The sequence below is a fragment of the Fusarium sambucinum genome, chromosome II, assembly GCF_050947815.1.
Source record: "Fusarium sambucinum isolate potato_lamoka chromosome II, whole genome shotgun sequence".
Classification (NCBI taxonomy): Eukaryota; Fungi; Ascomycota; class Sordariomycetes; order Hypocreales; family Nectriaceae; genus Fusarium; species Fusarium sambucinum.
In genome coordinates this window covers 2,275,434-2,299,603 of record NC_139293.1, presented here as the reverse complement: position 1 = coordinate 2,299,603, position 24,170 = coordinate 2,275,434, and the positions used below count along the sequence as shown (strand labels likewise).

The following is a 24,170-nucleotide window of genomic DNA, read 5'->3' as shown; positions in this document are numbered from 1 at the left end:
GGCTTGGTAGTAAACAACCCACTCCACAGCCGGGTAGAAACTTGCTCATACTACCGCACCAACAAGTTGCATCAACATGTAGGAAATTATTCTGGTCAGAACACAAGGATCAGATTCAAGACTCATTCCTATATGGGCAGCAAAGGAAACCTCATGAACCACGGAAGTGTTTTGTCGCAAAAAAGTTCCTTGTGATGGGGGGCTGGGGTCAACATACGCCACGATACTATTTCGTGAACTCAATTATTACTGTTGTAGCAACAGTGTTGCTGCATTAGTAGACAACACTACTATGTACTGTGCCTGGAAACTGACAAAAACGGTGTTGCATTTTTATTACAATTCTCCTTTCCCATCAAGTCTATTCTTCTTAACGGGAAAGTTCTTTGACTCATATGCCAGCTGGAAAGCAAGACCCTTGCAGCGCCCCATTTCAGCTGATCTACGATATCATAGGTGATCAAACATCCTTGAATAATAGCCTGCAGTGCATACATTCAGAGACAAAAACAGATATTTATATCATGTAGTGCGTGGGTACGTCTATATTGGTAGTCGTGTTATGCGTCTCATTATTTTGATTGGCCCTTTCCTCAGATTAATCAAGATCTATGGTGATGTCAGGCCCCACTTGAGCTAGTTCGAGCGGCCGCGTTCCGTGCCACATCTAACATCCATCATCATCATCAACAGCCAAGTCTGAGATAAGACCTCTTTTGTTTTCCGATCCCAGATCTGTTTACTTCCGTTGTTACAGTAATAACATGCGATAACATAGACTTTTACCATCGATAACTCACCTCTCGAATTCCACCGTTTTGCTCGCTCGGCACGCGATCCGAGGTAGCAATCTTCAACCATGGCGTCAGGAATCCAAAATGCGCCCGATACAGCCGCTATCCCACCGCAAAAGCCGACTGACGCTCCTCGACGATGCTTCATCTGTCTGACAGACGAAGAACCTTCAGACCCCCCGGGATCATGGGTCGACCCGTGCGGATGCACCCTCGAAGCCCACCAAGACTGCATGCTTTCATGGGTAACAGACTGCGAACGCTCCAACAAACCCCTCCAGTGTCCCGTATGCAAAGATCGTATTCAAATGGAAGGGCCCTGGGACCCCATAGTCTCTGTGACAGACGCCGTTGCAAATAGGTTTACACGCGCGAGTCCTTTCATGTTGCTCTCATCTGTTACAATTGGTGCGCAGTTCAGTCTCCAGATGTATGGAGTATCTGCAATGTGGGCGTTTGCAGGCCGTCAGGCTTTAGTCGACTACGTCCTCGGTCCTGAAGCTTGGGCGAATGGACAAGTCTCAAGAGCATTAACGACTGGGGGGCAAAGATTAGGAAAGGCACTGGTCCTAACCAACGTAGGACCAGCTCTCCTCGTCGGACAATTGATGCCATGGTTTGCGAACAAAGTATTCCTATCCACAGCTTCGCTGGTATGTTTAAACTTATTTTTTGATCCGAGTATAGACTAACAAAGAGACAGTATGGTGTCTACCACGTCATGCATGATGACAGCTTCTTCGATTGGCCTCCCTCGCCTCAGCTCGCGATGGCTGTGTTCCCGTACATTCGATCAGTCTATTTGAACCTCTGGCGCGAATTCGTTCTCCCGTACGAAGTCAACCTGAACCGACAGATAATGGGCCTCCCCCCAATCGAACCCCGACGAGATCAGCCGCCCGCCAACGAACGACAACCGGAGCAGCGCGGGGAAGGCGGCGTCTTGGGCTTCCTCAACGGTCTTATCGAGGCTCTCGAGGGCGATGAGGCCGACGACGATGGCGAGGTCGACGCCCTAGGACCAAGAGTGCCTGGGGATGCAGAGGGCCAGGGCGGTGCGGGGGTTGTTATAGAGCTTGTCATTGAGGACATCGACAATGAGGATAATGGTGCATGGGACCAACAAGCTGAGGACAATGAGATGCCCCAACTAGATCTTCTCAACGATGAGAACCCAGTGATCCTGCCAACTGAGGGGGATGAAGAAGACTTACCTCCTGCCCCGATCGAAGCACCTCAAGACCCGGCCGCAGAACCAGCTGTTGACTTTGAACCTGTCATTGTTCCCGAACCTGAAGCCGAGAACCAAGCTGCTCAGCAAAACCAACACGAAGCTCCCCAAGCACCGCCCGCTCGTCGTCCTGGCTTGGGAACGATCCTGTCCGGGGTATCCAACGCGATCGTTAGTGCTTTGATACTTCCGGGCATGTCTTATGCCATGGGCGAGCTTCTCCGCATGGCCCTTCCTAAACAAATGACTGCCACGCCGTCACTCTTCCGAGGAGGCTTCGTGCGCCCAGGTCTACTCCAACAGCAATGGGGACGAAGTCTTGTGGGTGGGTGTCTTTACGTGGTGATCAAAGACATGCTCAGACTGTACACCAAGTACCGTAAGGTGGCTGCGATTGGAAACCGACGGGTGAAGAACGTCGACAGAGCCAGGCGTCGAAAGTGAGAGGAGCTAAGATAGACATTGCTACTCCAAAGACAGGGCGAGGGATGGATAAAGAATACTTGCATTGAGATGGAGTTATGGTTTTACAAAGCGACTTGGGGATTTTGTCCTAGGAGTCGGGGCCCTACAAGGAGGGAGGTGTATCAGGAATAAATAAATCGCCTCTTTTACTGGTAGCTGGTGCAACCCAATAGCTACAAATTATTCACTTGCTTAACACAATGAATAAACGCTTTATTTTGGTGGACTCCTGTTTCAGTCATGGTCCTGCAAGGAGTTGATATACTGGATATTTAAATTCTGTATATTCATGTTTCATTATCCCCCCCCCTAGGCCTACTCAGGCGCCTATCTAGGTGCCCGTATTATCCCCCACATCACTGGATCGGTTGCTACCAGCCCCACGTGGAACCTTCCAGCCAAACTCCACGACGTCTTAACCGCGGGGCCTTTTAACACTTAATCTTGGGACTAACCTTGCTCACCTCCTCACCGAGTAACCTCCTTTGACTCCTCTCATTGGTACTTTGTCTGTTGGTTTTGTATTTCGAACCTCTTTCTTCTTTCCTCCCCATCCTCTCCACAGCCTGTTCTACAGGTCTTCTTCATTCGCCATGGTAAGCGCAAACACCCCGCAGTATCAAAAAATGCTGGATACTTGTCATGACTTTCGTGCTATGGACATGTGGCTAACTCTTTACTATAGGCCTCTACTCATAGCTCCAAGCAGCGCCTTGCGCTCGCTATCTGCGATTTCCTTTCCGCCTCAACAAACGATGGTACCCTTACCGCCGACGACAAGGACTCCATCGATGTTGCCATCAACTGTATCGCCGAGTCTTTCAAGGTCGACCCTACCGATACCTCTGCCGTCTCAGCAGCCATCGGATCGCAGAACCTCCTTCAAATTTACTCCGTCTTCGAGAAGGCCCGTGCTGATAAGCCCGCCGCTGCTCCTACTCCCGCACCCGTCGTGCTCACCGAGGAGCAAAAGAAGGAGGCCGAGGCTCTGAAGTCAAAGGGTAATGCTGCCATGGCCCAGAAGGACTACAGTGCTGCCATCAACTTCTACACTCAGGCTCTAGCCATCAATGCCAGCAACGCTGTCTACCTTTCCAACCGTGCTGCCGCCCACTCCGCCAACAAGGACCACGCTTCCGCTCGCTCCGATGCTGAGTCCGCCGTCACCATTGACCCCGCTTACACAAAGGCCTGGTCCCGCCTTGGCCTTGCCAGATTCGCTCTCGGCGATGCTCGCGGTGCTATGGAGGCCTACGACCGTGGCATCCAGCACGAGGGTAACGGTGGTTCTGATGCCATGAAGAAGGGTTACGAGACGGCCAAGCGCCGCGTTCAGGAGATGGAGGCCGAGGAGGACTCTCTTCCCCGCGCTTCCCCCAGCGCTGGTAATGATGCCAACGCCGGTGGAATGCCTGATCTGAGCAGCCTTGCCAGCATGTTTGGCGGTGCTGGTGGTGCTGGTGGTGCTGGTGGCGCCGGTGCTGGCGGTATGCCCGACCTTGGTAGCATCATGAGCAACCCCATGTTCGCCAACATGGCTCAGAAGCTCATGAGCAACCCTGACCTCATGAGCAACTTGATGAGCAACCCTCGTCTTCGCGACATGGCCGACCGATACTCTTCTGGAGGCGGCATGCCTGACATCAACAGCCTCATGTCCGACCCTCAGATTGGAGAGATGTAAGTCACGTATTCTATGTATCACATATCGCATGAGCTAATCAGAACTACAGGGCTCGATCCATGATGGGTGGAGGAGGCAACCCTTTCGACGGTGCTGATGGTGCCAACGGACAACCTGGACAGGGTGGTTCGCAACAGTAAGGAGGTGGATTTATGGGCAGATTTATTATACCATGGCCGTTAGAAGATGCTTGGGTGTGACGATTCATTGATGATCATGAAAACAAGGCTCGGCGGACGCTCCTCTATATTAGCTTTTACTGAATAGAACTGCAAAAGATTATTCTCGATTCCATTTTGCGTGAAACAGATGACACATCAGAAGATTTGTGACTCGTTCTGCCTAGGCTGACGTTAGGTGTCGCGCAAGACCCTCTCTAATAATGTTACAGACTGTTGGGGACTACTATAGCTTAAGGTCTAATCTCTATCAGGCACTCCCTTGTTTCAGCAACAAGTCGCTAACCCTTCCTCCTACGCTCCCACCGAATAAATGCAGGTTGAGCGGGTCGTGAGAAGAGGGAAGTATAGTCAGTTGCTGGGACTCCAGGCCTGCCATCAACAGTCGAAAGCCTGAAGTTGCGCACCAATGTAGCAACAATGACACCCAAGTTGACATAGGCAAACTTCTCTCCGATACAGCGATGTCTGCCAGCACCAAAGGGCAAGTAAGGGCTCTTCGTTCCTTTAGACACGGCTCCATATCCGTAATCGATAACATCGTCGGTGTCGACCTCCTCCTTTGCTCTATGGTCCCATCGATGAGGGTTCCAAGTTTTGGCGTTCTCAAAGTGCTCTTCACTCATTGCGGTGACTGTAGGTGAAGCGAGGATGACTTTGTCTGTAGTGATTGTGAAATGGGAATTGGGAACTTGCATGGGTGTCTTGACTTTTCGCAAGATCGAGTGAATGGAAGAGTGGACGCGGAGTGTTTCCTTGGCAACATTCTGGAGAAGAGGTAGTTTGTCGAGGTCAGAGTATCGAAGGGGAGGTAAAGCACCGTCAACGCTCAAGTTTACGAGTTGTTCCTGATAAAGTTCTTCGGTGATGTCGGGAGACGAAGCAAGATGAAGTACAATCCAAGAACTGGCGGAAGATGAAGAGTGCTGGCCTGCCATGAGTAGAGTGATCATCATGTGGGCGATTTCCTTGTCGGGAACAGGTTGTCCGTCCTTGTAGGTGCAGCTCATCAAGTTGGCTATCATATCTGTACCCTCTTCCGAGCCACTGCTCCCTTTTCTTCGGTCGTTGATGATATCCATATAAACTTCTCGCATCTTTGCATGAGCGGCATCTCGTTTTCTGTTGTGGGGTAATGGAAGCCATGGAAACAGAAAGTTGACAGGCCTAAATCCCAGGTCAAGATCGTGATACAGAGCAGCAAACTCGGCAGTGAGTTTCCTCCGAACTTCCTCGCCCTGCAAAGAACGGGACGCAGTAAAGATAGTTATCTCAGCCATTGCCTTGGAGACATCGATTGTACCAGTCTTCCCAGAAAAGGATGGATCAGTTTCGACATAGTCGAGAACTTCTCGCTCGATCAGCTGGACGTGGGACTCGAGGGCTTTTTGAGTAAGGCCAAACTTGACAAACTTCTTTTGTTCCATGAGCTTCGAGTTGGGACAATCGTATACGACATCGCTGCCAAAAACGGGGATCGTCAATGGACCATAGACTTCCTCTGCGTTGGCATCCTGGAGGCGACTATTGAGAACGAAATCGTTACCATCGACGCCGAGGCAAGCAACAATTTTTCGACCGAAGAGGATAAAGGTAAAGACATCGCCGTGCTACAAGATGAGTTAGCTAGTGAACAAAGAATAAACTACTATCTGTCTACCTTTTCCCGGCACTTCTCAAAGAAACCACAAGGATCCAGGCCGTAAGCGACTGCATTTCCAAAGAAAGGGAACCAGTGGAAAACCAGCGGGGGTTCGTGACGTCTCCGAGGAAGCTGCTGATACAAGAAGTTGGTGATTATGATAGCCAAGAGAGCTGCTAAAGCCCATAAGGGATATATGAGTAGAGTGGACATGGGAAGAGAGAAGAGATGTCGTGCTGCTAGTTGAAAAGATAGATCAAAGGGAACTGGAAGATTTTATACGAAAGACAAAAGCTGAAAGTCCCAAAGATAACGAGTCAAGCAGGGCGTTCTTCCCATAACCTAAGCAATATTACATCTCGATTTGCCCTCTTCGTAATTATAGCCAAGCCTCGACACGGGGTCAAAGCCATTGTTGATTGGTGCTGTTGCCGGTTATCAACATGTCGATACGCAGAAGGATTCGTCGACTTGTCTCTGGCCAATGATACTGCCAAAGATGTAAGCTTCTCCTGTAAGTTATGTCAGGGTTATCATATGTCTTGAGCTGTACTAGGAGCATATATCTTGCTGGAAGCTGTAACAGTGCCGAATACGCAATGAGGGTTTTCGCATTCGTATTCGCACTTGTCTCGGAAAGAGTTGAGGCTATCCTTACATTGCTGAGCTCCCAGGGAATTGTAAATCCACCAAGGAGAGTGGCCATGACACAGGTGTCTGCTTTCAAATAAGCAATTTAAGAAGAAAATGAAGTGGTTAGTATGTTTTGTTGTTATGTCCTGTGGTGAGTTGCTTGGTGTTGTATCCTTGCACTGCCCATTCCTGCTGTGAGTCTACCAAACCACGCCTATATAGGTTCTGTTTATTCAGTGGACAAACACATACGACCATAGCTATCAGACAACTCGGGATCCCGTCCGCTCTCCGTTCGATAAACTGATAAGTGCTGAATTAGTAGTTGGGTCGGTGACGACCAGCGAATCCTCGGTGTTGTATGTTTTTCTTCTTTTTCTTTTTGCATTTTACCATTAGACTGTCGGTGAAATAGAATATTAAACTTCTTGTTTAAGCTCATAGTGTTTTCATGGCCTTCTGAAGAGTGTATTCCCTTGACAATGCCCCAAAGTTGAACCAGCATAACTGCACCCTCTGGTGGCCAGAGACTCCCTTAACCAAGTTCAACCCCACAGAAGCAACAATATAAGATTTCATCCAGATTCTAAGAAGATCAAATTAATCTTACTTGGCTACCAAATCGCGAATACCATAGTTGGGCTCGGTTCTTATTACTGGTAATTATGTTAGAAGAGGCTCTCAGAGAACCCGAAAAGGACATGATACTGGTATTCTTACTGAGGTATTGTTTGAATTGATTATGACATCTCGAATAGTTTGTCAAAGTTCCAGAAGCCTGGCAGTGGCTGAGTTCATTTTCAATTATATTATTCCCAGAGGCACACATAGTACAAGAAGAGGTGATAGTGGACTTTGTGGGCCAATAGGAACAAAATGCTTTGTCAGTCAACATGCAAAGACAGATATGGCGATGCAAATTATAAAATCACTTCCGAGTTATGCTATCTAAGAGTTTATTCTGCTGATATGTGTGTTGACAACTGAATACCCATCGGGAAAGTGAATATCATGTATACCTAAAGAAGATAAAAAATTGGCACGGACTAAGGACTGCCATGCTTTCAGCTGGGTGTTTTTTTTGGCGTTTTCAACCACTTGAGTTTTCAAAGAGGTTAGCCGAGCTTCATGTGGCTGGCTGCAGATAATCTAGACTAGACAACTCATCGGAATGCCTGTTAAATCGGTCCCAAGCACGCGCTATTGGCTGTAGGCCGAATTGAGTAGACCAATTCCGTGAAGTTCAAGGTTAGATAGTCTCGGACACCGTCGCTCTATCAGCTTCTGGTTGGTGCCCGCTGACTAGTCTGCATATTCCATTAGGTGTTCGAATGCCCAAATAGTATAAAAGCTATATGACTCGCACCAACTTCAAGATATCGGAGAGCCTCTGCTTCTGAGAAACAATTTTTTACCACCAAGTCTCAACTAGTTCAGGTTCAAACTCGTTGTCTCTGATCTTGAACACATTATGTCCCGACTTCCGCGCGCTGGCAAGATATCTCTTGCTGCCCGCAAGGATAGTATGTTGGTGCCTTGTGTTCAATTTTCTAGAAAGAGTGGCTCACTTACGTGTATCCAGTTCGAGATTCATGGGAGAACAAGAAGGGCGAATACGAAGAGATGCTCTCTGGGGTACTTGGTCGGCCATGGACTGTTGCCGTTGATCCGTGGGCCCTTTATCCCTATGCCCAGAATTGCGGTTATGAAACCTCTGTCGGGGATCTCATTGCCAGGTTTGTTTTCAGAAATTCACCCTTATGTTGAAGGTTTCAGGGTACACAAGAGAAGTTTACCCAAGAAATCTGTCGGAAGCTTACTTATCTTTATACCTTGTCCAGATATATTGATGATATTTTATATCAATTGCGCCAGTTTGTTGACCGAAATGGAAACGAAGCTAGGGATGAGATCAATGAGATCTGTTCAGCCCATGTTATAACTATCGACTGTGATGACACAAAGACCATATCCTACTGTGCTGTCAAAGTATCCTCCGAGGGTCAGCTTGTCATCATCTTTAACGAACAAAACCTAGGGGTTAATACATCCGATGCTGCCAACAACAACAATCTCACCAAAGCGCTTAACGATGTCCCTTCACCAAGGCCCATGAGCTTCGTCGCAAGAACCTCAATCAAAGACGGCTATAACAATTCTATCGGGAAGATTCAAGAAAAGCTCAAAGAGATGCTAAATCAAGACATTTCTCTTGTTCCCAATTTTGAAGCAAATTTTGAGAAACTGAAAAGCAGCTCTGATGCTGATAGCGGTTGGGAGCGCAATTTCGGGGATATCCACCTCGCATATTTCGATGGTTTGGTCACGCAACTCGAATATGAAAAGTTTGGTGAGGACGATATGCTTCGAGATGGCCTTCTCGAGGGGATGGATAAGCATACCGTTTACATCCGTATCGTGGATCAAACGAAGAGATCATACAACGAGGTTGTTATTGAGAATGGTATTCTTTACCTTCAGGTATTTGGTTCAAGACATTTGGTAAAGAAGAAGTTTGAGCTAACAGATATGGCAGACTACACCCGCGGATTTTGGAGTCAACACTGCCCAGGTGGCTAGCGATATTGTTAACATCTTGTAAGGTTATTGGGTGATGGTGATATAGGTACTGGAAAGACAGCTCTAGCCGTGTCTATGGTAGTTCTTTCTATGTTTAGTTTTTCTATTACAGATGTCTCTTATATCCATAACCATTACCATCAGACAACTTAGTGATCGAGCTTTTGCAAGATAAATATTGAAAGTATACAACCATGCATGCGACCTCAGCCATACATCCTCTCAAGACGCAGATCTTTTCAGCTGGTCAGTAAACTACCTGGCCTCATGTCTGATTATAGGCCACGTTGAGAATGTAGGTGCTTACGTAGTGATATGAGCATGTTAAAAGTAAGACATGCACATTATCATCTATCTAGAGGCAGGTCAAGACATGACATAAAAAAGGATTTCCACGTCAAATCAGGTCAAATGTACGTACATCAAACCATATGAACGAGTTGATAAAAAGAGAGGAAAAGAGAAATATAATAAAATATCAAAAGGTAAGGACCGAACGTGGATCGAACACGTGACCTAGGGATCTGCAATCCCTCGCTCTACCGCTGAGCTATCGATCCTTAAGTTGTTTCTGAATGTAGTGATATTGTTTATGCATATATGTCTTAGATGCTACGTGGCGTTGAAGCACAAAAAAGGACACGACACTGAAAATTGTTGAGTGTCGGCAAAAGAGAGGACCGAGCGTGGTTCGAACACGCGGCCTAGGGATCTGCAATCCCTCGCTCTACCACTGAGCTATCGATCCTGTCTGATTGTTGAAGAGAGTCTAGTCATTTAGCCTTAAGTAGTCAGATATGTCAGATATCTTCTCGACCTGTCAACACGTCTTTGTCCAGGGTATCTAACAAGGGGACGAGTAGATTCAATAGCGAAAGAGCGAAATATTTGTCTGTCACAATCAACAAGGCAGGACAAGAAAAGTCAAAAAGAGAAATGGCTTGTGCAGTTGAAGGTTTTGAGTTGCGACCGTTATCTCTGGTGAAAAAGTCTGACATGAACGTCCGTTCACAAACGTTCTACCGGGATTTCCGCCGTAATCATGTCATTGTATTGACTCGTGATGAAATAACAAGCTCTCTATAATTGGTAAGTGGCTGGTGGTCAAGCCTCTTCCAACGAGTCACACATTTACTATTTTCCATGTGCGGAAAAGTGCTAGATCACTACCGGAACTGGTCAGAGCATTTCTATCCAAGTGGTAACTGAGGCAAGGTGATCAAAACGTCGTCTTTTGATGGTCCCTGCTTGGTAGGAGGTACAAGTAGTTACACCAAACCGCTTTGACGCTCTCACCAGCCATTATTGGGTATGGGTAACTGCTCAGACTTGGGAGCCATCATTAAGCCCAATCACAAGACAGTAAAAGGCTATTTGCTTGATCAATCGAGCGGCCAACTTCTGTAACAGAGACCCTGATCACATCGAATAGTGGTGACCTCGCTTACGTGACAACGATGGAAGAGTCAACGGTCAACCCGACAAGCGACGCAGATCGACAACACTCTGAGGCAGCCCAAACCCTCTCTTAACCCAACAAGAAGCATGTTGAATTGCGCAAAGACCACTCACAACTCGCGTCTTATGACTATCATTGGAGTAACGATCTTCACTTGTAAAATGAGATTCAATATTGTCCCAAGTTGCTGGATGGCAAGTCCAGTGACAGACAACCCCGGTCCATTTAATTGAAGGCCAGGAGAACCCTGCGACACAACGCGTCAATGACGTTAAACCGTGACATCGGATTTTGAGCCCCCGCTGGTTAGTTAGTGGTATGGTAGTATCGTCCCGAACGACTGGTGTTGACATTCTGCTCCGGTGTAAGTAAAAGACTCAAGATTCTATAACCGAGGGCTTCAGGCATGAACAGTCAGAACAGTGACTATGGGCGGTTGTCACATACCATGCTAGTGTAATGTGATAGCATGGACAGTGAACTGATCAACGATACCGGGTCTAGAGACTCCCGAATTGACGATAGGCATTCTACTTATGGCTAGTTATTGGTTTGGCGTTGCTGTCAAGTAAGTCCAGTGCTACCTCATAACTGACAGTATTCTCGATAATCACCCTTGGATGTCGCGTCGACGTGGCTGAGCTAACCCACCCGAACGTTGAAAAGACCCTTCCGATCTCATCTTCTTATGACGATGCGTATCGAGGGATATTATTGACAAAGGGTTCACTCGAGCCCTGACCGGACGAATTTCCCCCTTGACTTGCCGAGGTCACAATCAACAAGGGAGACTAGAGTGCCGACAGAGGAGTAACATTGCTTGATGGGTCATATGGGTTACTCATTTGGGCGACCTCAAACAAGAGGGTCGTGCTCTTGGCGGGATAGTCCTGACGATCAGTATAATGTACGGATACAAAGAGGCTACATAGCATGTAGACAAAGGCTGATAGCTGATGCTGATCACTGTGAGTGCCGAATCCGTTCCGAAACAATAACATGTGCGTTACTTTGGGTAGAAGCAAGCGCAAAAACTCTTTGTTCTAATTCGGATGACATGAGAGTTTTCCAGCTTGGCGTTTTGTCGGAAGTTTACAAAGCCACATTCCTTTCATTATCGGGTCTCACGGGAATTTAAGTTCTTTGTACTTTGACAAGTGACGAAAATGTCTACTCAGACTTGGTGTGATGCAGGCTGTATTCTTGTCGCTTACTTTTTATACCCTCAGCTCACATCCCTGGTTGCTTTGACTTTGACAGACGGCATTTCCACTTTTCGATCCGCCAAAAGATGGGTATTTTCTGGGGGCAAATTTTACTACAGGAGGGATTTGACAAGGGTTCATACGGGGGTCTTTTAGATGATTCTGACCATCGAAGGAAGCATCACCATTTTTTGACGAGACGTAAAACCACAGAAAATACTGTCAAAAAGATATAAAAAATCCTCGACACCAAAATGAGCAAGTGAAGAATTCTAGAATCCATTAGACCCTCATTCTGACTCGAGCCACAACATAGACTTTGTGTGTGGTGCACTTGGCGTCACCCATCTAGAGCCTCTGATTTGCTCGAGTGTCAGTGCGTGTGGTGGGTTGGAACGAAACCCGAAACAAACGGTCTGAAACGTAGTCTGGTTCTCTAACTTTTTTCTTTCTTTTTTCCCTTTTTACTCTGTACTTTCACATCATATCACCATCACGGGAGGCTTTGGAGAAAGGAATACGAGGAGGGGCAAAGGCAAACATGCTGTTGGCAGAGTACAAGACCATGCTGTGCTCTGTGCGATACAAAAGTCATGGTAGGTTTCATGAGCAAACACAACAACAACCCCGGTAAAGAAGCAATAATAGACTGTAATCTGAAGCAATCTGAGAGAGACTCACAGTTGGTGTGACGTCAGGCCAAGACTGAAAGAGAAAAATCCATCATCGTCTACGAGACTAGCCCCTGATGATCTCGAAGTATCTCCACCCAATACATCGTCAGAGTCTACTCTCTCGAATTGTGATGCGCCATCTCGAGGTTTCAACCCCCAAAAGAACCCTCGCGTAGGAGCTAGTGATGTGCATTGCATGTCCCTTTTTGTACAATGATGGGAGCTCCATCCAATAGTTTCTGCGTAGTAGTTAGATGTACTTTGTACTGTACATATTGCATCCCTGATCATCCGTTCCCTTCCCGTTCTTCCTTCTCAGCTTCTCTCTCGGCCTCTCCAGAATTTCCCCATATTCCCATTCCTATTCCTGCTAGTATTCCCATAATTATTTATCCTTCATCCTTCCTCGTTCCATCCTTAAGAATTTGTGCATCCCCTTTATTTATTATTCATCTTCCCTTCTCTTCCTGTCTAGAAGAGTAAACAGGTTTACACCACTCGTTTCAGCTGTAAAACCGACAACCTTGTAGAGGAAAGCTGTGCTCCCTCGCCTTTGCTTGCACTTGAGAACCATCAGTCAATCAATACCTCTTGACTCTCCTTTTATTTATTTGCTACTTCACTCGCATATTTATTTGTCTCTTTACCTGGCATTCCTTACATTCTATTGCTTTCTCTTGGCGTGTATCCATCATCGAGACCATCACTCGACGTTATCATCTACGACACTCTCATTTCCCTTGTCCTCAAGTCGTTACACTCTGGACACGAAACGCCGATCAAATTCCTTCGGTTTACAGAAACAATTATTCAATTATCGCCGACATCGCATAAACAACTCACCCGTTTTTATTTAATACGTCTTGGACATCCCATCTATTCGTCACCTTCCAGTCTCAACCTTTTGGACTGAAACGATCTACCTACGAATTGTTTCACTGAAACGCTGCGCATAAACATTAGAAACATCCAAACTTCATTTCTCAAATCGAGACCACGATCCTTCAGCTTGTTGGTTGTCAGCATCCTAGCGCGTTTCAACCGGGTTCCCGTTTTATTGAACCAAAGATCCATATCAATGCTTCAAGTCTGAGCCAAGCCACAATCAGCCCGTCATATAATTGAGCTTGAGCACTCTCGATAACTGATCAAAACTTCCATTTTGGAAACAATATCGACTTACTTGTTCTCATACACAACACATCATTCACAATGGCTGGACAATCTACAAGACGATGGCTTCAGCTATCTTTCCTTCTTATGGCTGGCACCGCTTCAGCGGGATCCCTCAAGCTATCAGACTTTGAGTCGATCAGCGACAAGTCTTTCCCATCAAACTGTATTGCAGCATACGATACGCCACTCGCAGACTGTACCCCCAACGACTTCACTGGTGGCAAGGCATGCAGTGCTGCCTGCAAGGACTCAGTTCAGCAGACTCAGGGCTTCATCATGGCTTCATGTGGTGACGTCTCAGCCGACTCCGAATCTCTTCTTAGCCGCGGCCAGAAGGGCAATCTCGTCGCTGTTCTCTGCCGAGATGTCGATGAGCCCCAATCCCAGTCTGAAGTTCAATCAGACGCCAAGTCTGAGCCCAAGTCTGAGCCTCAACCTGTGTCTGAGCCCGAAACACAAGCTCCAGCCACAACGACAACAGGATCTGCGTCTGCCACCAAGGTCCACAAGAACATCCTTATCGAGACGAGTGTTTCTTCCACGTCTACAAAGGAGAATCTGAACGGAGACCCCCTGTCCGACGTGGACGAGGACCTCGCTACCAAGAGCACCGTTCTCGCCATCGACACTGAACAACCCACAGGCTCTCTGCCTCTTCCCCAGGCTCCCAGCCAGATGGTCACCTCGATGACCAGATCGAGTGCTCCTAGCCAGACAGCCGAGGCAGCCAACAAGGAGCCAACTCCTACGCCCACGACGGCGGGCGGAGCTGTCCACGCTCCCAGCTTCAACTTTATGTGTGCATCTTTCGCCGTGTCCGCACTCATGTACATGGTCGTCAACTAGAAGTCAATTAGGAATGGATGCGACACTAAGATACCCAGGATGTATGAGTACTGTATTTTATTTGAGCGTGGAAAAGGTAGAATGCTGGGCAAGCATGACAAGATAGATAGCACCAGTGGTGAGAATATCCCACATATAGCAACAGAATTAAAGCCGAATATAAACAATACTCGTCAAATACAAACCTCGGTTGTAATCCATTGAACCCATTTCAGATGTTGTGCATAATCGATACTGAGTTGAATGATTTGAGGTTGGTAAGCTCGACCAGTCATATTGTCTGGTATTGCTATAGGAGGGCCGAGTATATAAGTAAGTAGTACATAGAGTGGATGACTAGCGTCCAGGTTTATAAGACGATCGACTTCTTCATCTAAGCCGTCTAAGTGTTGTTAGTAAAGGCATTATAAAGTAAGATGGAATAGGATGCTCGAAGTGACAATACGTTTGAACCTGGATTTTCCGGATTGCATCAACTTCTCAACTGATGAGTGATTCACTATGCTTCATTCAACCTGCACGTTCAAGGCTCGAACTACAAAGTAGTAATGACCCAACAGTTTCAACATAAAAGAATGAAGCCATCATCAAATTGAGTTCTGGCCATTTGCACCACCTGGTGCGGTTTTACGTCTTGGCGGCTCGATGTCAGAGCTCTTGGCCCTTGGCGCGCATGGGGTGCATCTCTGGGCATCTTGGCTGCACCAAAAATCCAGGGTTTATCAGATCTCCAAGAGATTTCCAAGACATTGAATATGCAACCTCAATTAACGTCTGTATCAAAAAGAAACTACATCTCAATAACATGCGGTATGTTGTCGGTGAAACGTGATAGCTTCATCGCGTAGCACAGACAATTCGCAGATCGCTCTTTTAGATAAAGCGGTGAGCTGACATTCCCTAGGATACGGAGTACAATTGATACTCCAGAATTATGTACAGAAAGAGTCCGGAGCATGGCTGCGATGAGAATAGTGTGCTGCTTGATTATCTTCACTGACGTCAGTCCGACCAAGAAAAATAGTTCAACTGAGTCATATTTAAGCTTGTGGATAATAGACAGAATGTGTACCATACAGTAACTGTGATGGGGAGAGATCTGAAGAACCGACAGGGCTCAAAACTTAAACTATCTTGGGCAGGTGAATACCGCAAAGTCTGGATTAATAAATGGATGCTCTGCCAAACCACTGGTAGTGCCCGCATTTCGCATGACAAAGAACAAGTTAAGCATAATATTGACCTCGCAGGACAGGCCTAGACCGGTGCAATTTAAGGTTGTTTAGGTTTATGGCCGTTGGGGCAGAAAAAAAACCCGAGCTTTGATTTGGCTAACGTCTTGTACAAGCCCTGTACGAAAAGGGAAAAAGATGCATAAGTCAAGTATCGTGGGGGTACAGACAGTACTGTCATTGATCTCACCGTGGATAAGTCTTGAAGTTACGAGAATTAAGATAAATGACTCGAGAAGGAAAGAATATCGTAGAACCGAGCTTAGCGCTGTGAACTCGTCATGGAGAAAATTGCGACGATGCCAAGAAAATGTGGTATTGGCTGTGCAGCATGGATGGTCGCCCGCAAAATTCTTGTTTACAGTTCTCGCTCGCAGAGAGATGCCGATCCACTGGTTCGTTTCTAGGAGGGGCGCATGCTATGATGACTGCTTAGAATGTTTTGTATCTTGGTAGAAAGTGCAGCATGTCTGTCTCTTGACATGCTGTGATTGACATCTCTTTGACATCTCTTTGACATCGTGGATCAGGCGTGGTTGGGTTTTATTATCTCTGTATTGATACAAGACATGCATAAGGATTTTGAGGCGCCGAGTGGAACCTAATGTTGTTGGCACTTGGAGGTAAAGTCTGGGCGTTGAACAAGGGAGAAGCATGTAATATGTGATTAGCTGACGAGCAAGACACAGATCTGGACCGTTCTCGTGAGACCAGCTGTTGTTGAGGCCCAATATTTTTTATAAATATTTCCAGGGGCATAAGCATAAACAATGCGTATCTATCTAGAGATGGGTATTGCAAACAATAACAAACTCAACTCTGCCGGTTTGTCCGGCTTGGGTGTTGTTGGTGGTCTGGATAAAAGCATCGATGCCCCCACAGAGGCTCTTGGCAGTCGAACCAAGACTAGGGTCCCTGCTGAACATTCCCTGTCCGTCACCTCGTGGTTGTGGTGAGATGAACCTGAATGTTGACGATCCCCTTGGCTTGACCAAGAGAAGAAGAAGGGCCTTTTTCGGCGACACAAATCTCCAGCCGGCGAGGTTAAAAACAACCTTAAAAAATGAATCTTTTTGATTTTATACCTTTTGTAATCCTCTCGTCATTATCGTTAACTTGTCCTCGTGACAGACAGAAAGATATCGCCATTTGAATATCCATCGCGCCAAGATATCTGTGGCGCTGCGTGGCGTACCATCCCGGTTTTATAGGTGCTGTTGCCCTGTGACGACACTGTTCAAGGCCTGTGCCATTTTACTTTTACTTTTACTTTCCACCCGTCCCTCGATCGCTTTGACGGGGATTAGTCTAAACGGTCGCTCTTGCTTTCCTTGTCTTGTTGAGATTTTCTTTTCTTCTTCCTTCTTTTCCTTCCAACATCCATTGGACTAGATCAGACCAGACCATCCCCTATATTCCTACGGTCTTTTGTCTTGTCTCCCTTTTGTCGCATTTCTGTCCGACCAATTTTATCTTGCCGATGCTGCGCTTCTCACACCAGACGAGTGCCGACTACAATTGACCGCGGCGGCGCCGCCGATTTTCGCCCTTCGCGATAACGTTTGTTGTCGTCACCTCCGAGGTCGCGACACCCACCGAATTCGAGATACGATAGCAACAAACAAATCGACCGATTTCTCGTATACTTAGGTATACAATTATCCCATCATGGCTTGGAGTCATCTCGACATCACCAAGCCGCACTTGGTGTACATTATCCTTGGCGGTTTTACTTCTCTTTTCATGCTATGCTCCTCTGTTATCAAGGAGCGCATGTACATTGGTGAAGCTACAGTCGCTACTCTTTGTGGAGTTATCTTTGGTCCTCATGCTGCCAACCTCATTGATCCTCAATCATGGGGCTCAACCGATATCGTCACCGTTGAGTTCTCGCGAATTGTTCTTGTCGTACAATGTTTCGCCGTTGGTGTCGAATTGCCAAAGTTCTACATGGAGCGCCATTGGAAGTCTGTCATCTTTCTCCTGATACCAGTCATGACGTTCGGCTGGCTCATTACCAGTCTTGTCATTTTCTGGATGATCCCGCCTCTGGATTGGCTTGACAGTCTTGTTATAGCTGCCTGCGTTACTGCTACCGATCCTGTTCTAGCATCATCCGTTGTTGGTAAGGGAAAGTTTGCTAAGCGAGTACCCAAGCATCTTCGAGATTTGTTGTCCGCTGAGTCTGGCTGTAACGATGGCATGGCGTTCCCATTCATCTATCTGTCTCTCTACTTGATCCAGTTCAAGCGTGATGCTCAAGATGTGAGCTTCCACTTCGTTGTATACGTCCTCCTATACGAGTGTATCTTTGGTGCTATCTATGGCTTCGTCATCGGCTATATTGCCCGCCACGGTATCAGATACGCCGAGAAGCGTGACTTGATTGATCGCGAGAGTTTCCTGGTCTTTTACTTCGTTGTTGCGCTCTGGTGCGCCGGCTCGGGTAGTATTCTGGGCATGGACGATTTGCTGGTCGGTTTCGCTGCAGGAGTGGGCTTCTCAAACGATGGTTGGTTTGGCGAAAAGACTGAAGAATCACACGTTTCCAACGTTATCGATCTTTTGCTTAACTTGACTTATTTCGTTTACTTTGGAACCATCATTCCATGGGAGCAGTTCAACAATGGTGTTTTCGGTTTGGTCGCTTGGCGTCTGGTGGTAATTGCCATTTTCGTGCTGCTGTTCCGCCGAATTCCCATTATGCTGGCTCTGAAACCACTTATACCAGACGTCAAAACATGGCGTGAAGCCTTGTTCGCTGGCCATTTCGGTCCAATTGGTGTAGGCGCCATTTTCGTTGCCATTTTGGCCAGAGCTGAACTCGAGCACGAAGAGCCAGTGCCTCTAGCTCAGTTGCCACCCGAGAACACTGAACACTATGAGCTCATCTATCTTGTGTGGCCTATTGTGAGCTTTCTGGTTGTTACGTCTATTCTCGTCCATGGATCCTCCATTGCTGTTTTCACCCTCGGAAAACGCATCAACACACTGAGTCTGACAATGTCATACACAGCTGCCCCTGAAGACGGTCCTACGTGGATGAACCGGTTGCCCCGAATTTCATCCCAATCTAGGTCTCAGGCGAGGTCCATGTCCGAAGTGTCTATCGACGAAGAGAAAGGACCACAGTTCCCTCCTGGCGCTGCGATTCCAAACAGTGGTCCTTACAGTCACTTGTTGCGCAGACAGCGAGATCAAAATGAAAGCCGATCGCCCTCCGTTGTCTCACGGAAACGTAAGAACAAGAACTGGGATGACGATCTTGGCCCTGGCGGTCCAATTGCTCAGTCTGCAATTTTCCCCCAGCGGCAATCATCCACTCTCATGTCCCCCAACGAACAGCACGATCAAGACGAATTCCCTTCACAAGACAACACCGAATCAACCCTGGCCGCCGATGACAGCTCTAAGGAAAGGAACTCTGATAGAATTGAACAGGCAGGAGAGAGCCCTGCTGGCAGCAGTGGTCAGAAGACTCCTCCTAAGCCTGTAAATATCTACGAGGAGGGTCATGAAATGATATTCGAGAACCAGGATGGAGATGTGCTTGACGTTGAGCCCGCGCCGGACTCTCATCGGGAGGACGAGAACCACGTGCCCATCACAGCTGTCAAACCAGGACATGACAAGCTGTGGACTGTTGCTGGTTTCAAGAAGAGAGTGGGTGAGGTCTACAATACCGAGATGGAGAAGCGTAAAGACAAGGGCCAGGATCGACGACATGAACCCGCCAGAGCTTACCAGTTTGGAAACACGGTATGTTAAAACTGAATACCCCAAAAGCAACACAAGACTAACTTATCACAGATTATTGTTGAAGATGCAGATGGTGAAGTTGTTAAGACCTACGAACTGCCTGCAGCCAATGGCGGGGACTCTGAAGCTGGTCCCAGCACATCTGGTGAAAAGCCCGCCGGTAAACATGGCTGGGCTAATTTTGGAGGTGTATTTGGAGGCAACCATGCAAATGAGCAAAATAGGAAGAAGTCGGTTGCAGAGACTCAAGCTGCTGATGACAAGGCTATTCGCTTCACGATTGGTGGTGTTGGTCAGCGCATGACCAAGGAGGACTTTATTCGCGAAGTGCAGAAGCTGGATTCACGAACAAGGAAGGAGGTTGTTGAGCAGTCGGATGCATCGCAGGCTCTCAAGAAGGTCGCCAAGCAAGACCTTCCTCCTGAGACAGCTGTGAAGGCCGCTAAGGCCGCTGAACACCACGCTCCTGAGAGCCGAAAGGGGCCTTCTGGCTCATCTAAATCTGCCGCAGTTCCCTCGAGCCCAGCCAGACCATCTGAACAAGAAGCAGAGACTGCCGTCGAGCGCAAGCGCCGTTTAGCAGCGCTCTCGAACCAGGAGGAGGAGACCAAGGAAGAGACTACCGAAACGCCAGCTGAGAGGCGACGAAGAGAGGCCGCGCTAGGTGTTGGCAACCAAGCTGACGATAGTGATGACGAGGGGACAGAAAGAGTGCCGCCTAACCGACGAGGCATTACATTTGCCGATTCGACAAGGCCTGGAAGAGGAAGAAGTGCGCAATAATGCATGGCTACATTGAGGAGCGGGTTTGTTTGAAAGCATATATGATGGTAATATTCCAGTATGACTTATACGGGACAAGATAATGGGCATGATGCATTACATAGTGTATAGCATACAAAATGAAGTCATGGTTCGAATTATAAATTTACTTTTCCTGTACATATTTTACTCAATCTGGGCTCACTCTCGAGCTTATGACGAAAATTTAAGCACAGAAGACGAGAAAGAGCTGTCATATCTCCCTGTCCAGGTGCTGTTTCGACTTCAATCTCGAACAAATCCTCAGTGGGAATTGAAGGACAAGACATGTGACAGATCACGTGTGCGGCTATATCCCCATTCTTCAAGGATTCGATCATGGCTTACTACTAAGGTATGCTGGAATACCGCGTCCATTCACATATGTTGTTTAGCAAATTGCACATTTCACGGCTGTCTTCTTTATAAATCGTTGCCAAGACAGTTGACGTCTACCCCAAAAACCCCCACCTTCCATATCGAGACCCAATGGACTCTGGCGATGGCCAGAGAGACTCGCCGCTTTCAATAACCTCCAATGTCGCAGGCATTTTGACCTTTGTCGTTGCCATTGCCGCAGCGTTCTACGCCCGCCTCACATATCTGCGGAACAGTGATGATGAGTTCTTCCGCGTCAAAACGTCTTTGTCGTGGTATAAAACCGAATCCACATGGTTAGCAGACCTTGTAACAGCCATCAATGCCCAGCATGAAGGTTTCCATTCGCATCAACCCGAATACCAGATGTATTCCTTCGTAATGGACGATCTGCTTAATCTTGAACAGCGCCTGCTTGACATAGTCGCTGAGACAGAGGCCAAGTCGACGATGAGCGATGAGGGTGAAAGTTGGACACTCATGCCACGGAGTTGGAGTGGCCGCACAACAGTAGCCATGGCTTGGCTGCGCGTGCGAACAAAGGCTCTGGAGTTGGTCAGACAACGGGAAGGTTTGACAGCGAGGGTGCAGTTTATGCAAATGAGTATGATCTCCTCTCGGCTGCGGGACCTTGAATCGCGGACGAAATGGCGAGAAATGAAGATGGATGAGAGTTCAAGGAAGCTTGAGTCTCTAATCGAGAACCAAAGGGATCGAATTCATCGGCTAGAAGACCTTGTAAGACAATGGTCACATCGTGATCATTCTAGTCTTTCGCGGGCAGGGACGTTGACAGGCCTCGAGGTCAAAGGTGTAGAATCAGAGAGTTTGGTTGGCGATGACGGCTCTACTGCAATGTCTGAGTCGACAGACTTAAGTCCATTGCGGAGGCCAACCAAACAATGACATGCTGTTCTATCTGAATCCGTATCCATTCTTGTATGCGTATGCGACAGCAATGCAAAGACTGGGAAAGGCCCAGAGAATATCCATCTCGACAACGGCCCAAACCCAAAGGCAACCCACAGGAGGAGCTTGCTTCATGACCGCTATATAACTGTAGTTGTTGCTGATATAGATGAGGTAGCAGCCACCCAGTGTGCTTGCGACGAAGAAGATGGCTTGGCGAATAGTCTCCTGATACTGTTGGGGGACAAGAGGAATAAACTGCTTCTGCGAATAATGCGGATGGAGGACGTAAAATAGAGAGATAAACACTAAATACCATCATGTTAGTAATGATGGCAACTTGGGATAGGTAGAAACTTACAGAGCCAAGCTGTGAGAGTTCGCTGGATTACAAGAAGCCAATCAAGTTCCATAGCGTACTGTCGTTGCACAAGCACGTCGAATGTAAAGTGAAGCATAGCGATAATGCCGGTCCATAGTAGGGTTTCGAGGATACGTTCTGTGCGAGGCGACAAGAGGGGTCCTTCGCCGTCGAGCTCGCGCTGTCGACGATCGGCTTCAGCAAAGAGATCGCGACCCTTTGCGAAATCGACAAGTGTCTCCTTGTTTGGACCAGAGCGATCGGGTTGTTCGAGTTTAATATCCTTGGCGGACTTTTCTTTGCGTTGGCGGGCCATGACTGGGTATGAAATGAATGTGCTATGTCGTGGTTGAAGCTTTCTAGAATAATAAAGATGCAAGTGGCTAAAGCTGGAGTTCAATTTAGCTGAGCTGTTCCTGAAAGACAACGTCAACAGGTTACTTGAACAGGCTTAGCGTATCCCACACCAATGGAAGCCTCGGGCCATGCCGCACTGCCTGCACTTTAATGCATGAAGGAGGGCGATTTCTCTATGGACAAGGGGGGCTTCAGCTGGGTCTAGTTACGTTCTATGAGATCCAGTGCTTTCTGTCTACCAAGGTTGTCAGGCAGTGAACCGTTGGTCGATTTTACAGCGTGTAGGTACTGAAAGGTCCCATGGGGTTGCCTTGGCGATTGGCATTTGCGCCCTCGTGAGCTCCTGCCCCTCCATACCTAAGTTTCACTTGTCTTTCCCACGTCTCGTGCCACTTTTTGTCTCAGCCATCCTCCATCACAACTTGTTTACGATTCGGGTCACGTCCAGCTTCCCAGAGGGGTTGAACTCCCTCTTTTAACAGTGCAATTGAACTCGGTGCAGCTTTTGAGCTCTGCTTACAGCTATATTAGGCTTTGCGCTGCCACAGTGATTCGTCTGCCACCCTCTAGAAATACCGTCCGTCGCAACCGAAGCCGAATCGCAATATTGTCTCCGAAACCGCCGACATGAACGTTCTTCACATCTTCGCAGGCCTCGCCGTCGTGGTGCCGGGCATTTACATGTTTACAGCGAACCAAGCTCAGTCGACCATCAAGAACAAGCGCGTTTGTCTCTTGATCGCACACCCCGATGACGAAGCCATGTTCTTCTCGCCTACCGTCCTCGCCCTCACACGACCCGAGAACGGAAACCACGTTAAGATTCTATGCTTGAGCACTGGTATGAGCCAACTGCAACGACCCGTGCTTTACAAGCGCATCATGATGATGATGATGCGACAACACAAAATTGGTTGAAAGCAGTTTTGGCTGATGGTGATTTTTTGGTGTGCTATAGGAGATGCCGACGGGCTAGGAGACGTTCGCAAGCAAGAGCTGGTCAAGAGCGGTTTGGCGCTGGGACTGCAAAACGAGGATGATGTCTTCGTAGTGGACAACCCGTACGTTGACCGCCCCACGAGCCACTGACTATCTAAGAAGCTAACGGAATACTTCACTTACAGCACCGACTTCCCAGACTCCATGACCAGAATGTGGGATAAGAACCTAATTGCTCGCCTACTAGGAAGCACGTTTGCGCCTAAATTCGGCCACGAGCGCAAGAACAACCTCAAGCCTACAGCCGCCATTGATATCCTCATAACCTTTGATAGCAACGGCGTGTCTTCGCACCCCAACCACATCTCCCTGTACTTGGGTGCCCGTTCCTTTATTCAGGCTCTCACCTCGACTGAGTCTGAATGGCCAAGCCCTGTCGATCTATACACCCTAACCTCGGTGGGCATTGTGCGCAAGTACTCGGCTTTCATGGACTTTGTCCCTACATTGCTTTCGTATCTGGGAGTCAAAAATGAGGACAAGGAGCGTCCTGAAGGTCTGGTCTTCATGAACCAGCTTGTTGGCCGAGGCGCATACGGCACTGCTTGGAGTGCCATGACTCAGGCGCACAGGAGCCAGATGGTCTGGTTCCGCTATGGCTGGATCACCCTCAGCCGATACATGGTCATCAACGACTTGCGTCTCGAAAAGGTCAAGGCACAGTGATCAAAATGAAGTACAAAGGAACCGCATGGCCAGGGGAGTTTGGAAACTACTTATCTTGTGTTACTATTTGTATGTACGACGTCGGCGTACGATATTCTTTTATACCTTGCTTGCATCTAAACAGGAATCTACGAGGGTTT

General features: G+C 47.7%; 9 protein-coding genes across 9 annotated transcripts; 7 read left to right on the top strand and 2 right to left on the bottom strand.

Annotated features, from left to right (window-relative positions):
• Positions 1–859: 859 nt before the first annotated feature.
• FSST1_007548 (uncharacterized protein) lies at positions 860–2,469 on the top strand (the record flags this gene model as incomplete). The annotated part of the gene is made up of 2 exons (XM_083224342.1): positions 860–1,447; positions 1,498–2,469. The coding sequence occupies 2 exons, from the start codon at positions 860–862 to the stop codon at positions 2,467–2,469; spliced, it is 1,560 nt and encodes a 519-aa protein (XP_083083509.1).
• A 614-nt stretch (positions 2,470–3,083) lies between these two features.
• On the top strand, positions 3,084–4,314 carry FSST1_007547 (uncharacterized protein; the record flags this gene model as incomplete). The annotated part of the gene is made up of 3 exons (XM_083224341.1): positions 3,084–3,086; positions 3,176–4,170; positions 4,224–4,314. The coding sequence occupies 3 exons, from the start codon at positions 3,084–3,086 to the stop codon at positions 4,312–4,314; spliced, it is 1,089 nt and encodes a 362-aa protein (XP_083083508.1).
• A 320-nt stretch (positions 4,315–4,634) lies between these two features.
• FSST1_007546 (cytochrome P450) lies at positions 4,635–6,208 on the bottom strand (the record flags this gene model as incomplete). The annotated part of the gene is made up of 2 exons (XM_083224340.1): positions 4,635–5,963; positions 6,014–6,208. The coding sequence occupies 2 exons, from the start codon at positions 6,206–6,208 to the stop codon at positions 4,635–4,637; spliced, it is 1,524 nt and encodes a 507-aa protein (XP_083083507.1).
• Positions 6,209–8,099: 1,891 nt separating this feature from the next.
• FSST1_007545 (uncharacterized protein) lies at positions 8,100–9,230 on the top strand (the record flags this gene model as incomplete). The annotated part of the gene is made up of 4 exons (XM_083224339.1): positions 8,100–8,151; positions 8,211–8,364; positions 8,470–9,109; positions 9,165–9,230. The coding sequence occupies 4 exons, from the start codon at positions 8,100–8,102 to the stop codon at positions 9,228–9,230; spliced, it is 912 nt and encodes a 303-aa protein (XP_083083506.1).
• Positions 9,231–13,758: 4,528 nt separating this feature from the next.
• Positions 13,759–14,568, top strand: FSST1_007544 (uncharacterized protein; the record flags this gene model as incomplete). Its single annotated transcript, XM_083224338.1, has 1 exon — positions 13,759–14,568. One exon carries the CDS (start codon positions 13,759–13,761, stop codon positions 14,566–14,568), a length of 810 nt encoding a protein of 269 aa, XP_083083505.1.
• Positions 14,569–17,468: 2,900 nt separating this feature from the next.
• Positions 17,469–20,342, top strand: FSST1_007543 (alkali metal cation/H+ antiporter Nha1 C terminus-domain-containing protein; the record flags this gene model as incomplete). The annotated part of the gene is made up of 2 exons (XM_083224337.1): positions 17,469–19,559; positions 19,611–20,342. The coding sequence occupies 2 exons, from the start codon at positions 17,469–17,471 to the stop codon at positions 20,340–20,342; spliced, it is 2,823 nt and encodes a 940-aa protein (XP_083083504.1).
• A 507-nt stretch (positions 20,343–20,849) lies between these two features.
• On the top strand, positions 20,850–21,644 carry FSST1_007542 (uncharacterized protein; the record flags this gene model as incomplete). Its single annotated transcript, XM_083224335.1, has 1 exon — positions 20,850–21,644. The coding sequence occupies one exon, from the start codon at positions 20,850–20,852 to the stop codon at positions 21,642–21,644; it is 795 nt and encodes a 264-aa protein (XP_083083503.1).
• A 9-nt stretch (positions 21,645–21,653) lies between these two features.
• Positions 21,654–22,324, bottom strand: FSST1_007541 (uncharacterized protein; the record flags this gene model as incomplete). The annotated part of the gene is made up of 2 exons (XM_083224334.1): positions 21,654–21,955; positions 22,009–22,324. The coding sequence occupies 2 exons, from the start codon at positions 22,322–22,324 to the stop codon at positions 21,654–21,656; spliced, it is 618 nt and encodes a 205-aa protein (XP_083083502.1).
• Positions 22,325–22,992: 668 nt separating this feature from the next.
• Positions 22,993–24,030, top strand: FSST1_007540 (N-acetylglucosaminylphosphatidylinositol deacetylase; the record flags this gene model as incomplete). The annotated part of the gene is made up of 3 exons (XM_083224333.1): positions 22,993–23,206; positions 23,324–23,426; positions 23,490–24,030. 3 exons carry the CDS (start codon positions 22,993–22,995, stop codon positions 24,028–24,030), a joined length of 858 nt encoding a protein of 285 aa, XP_083083501.1.
• Positions 24,031–24,170: the final 140 nt, after the last annotated feature.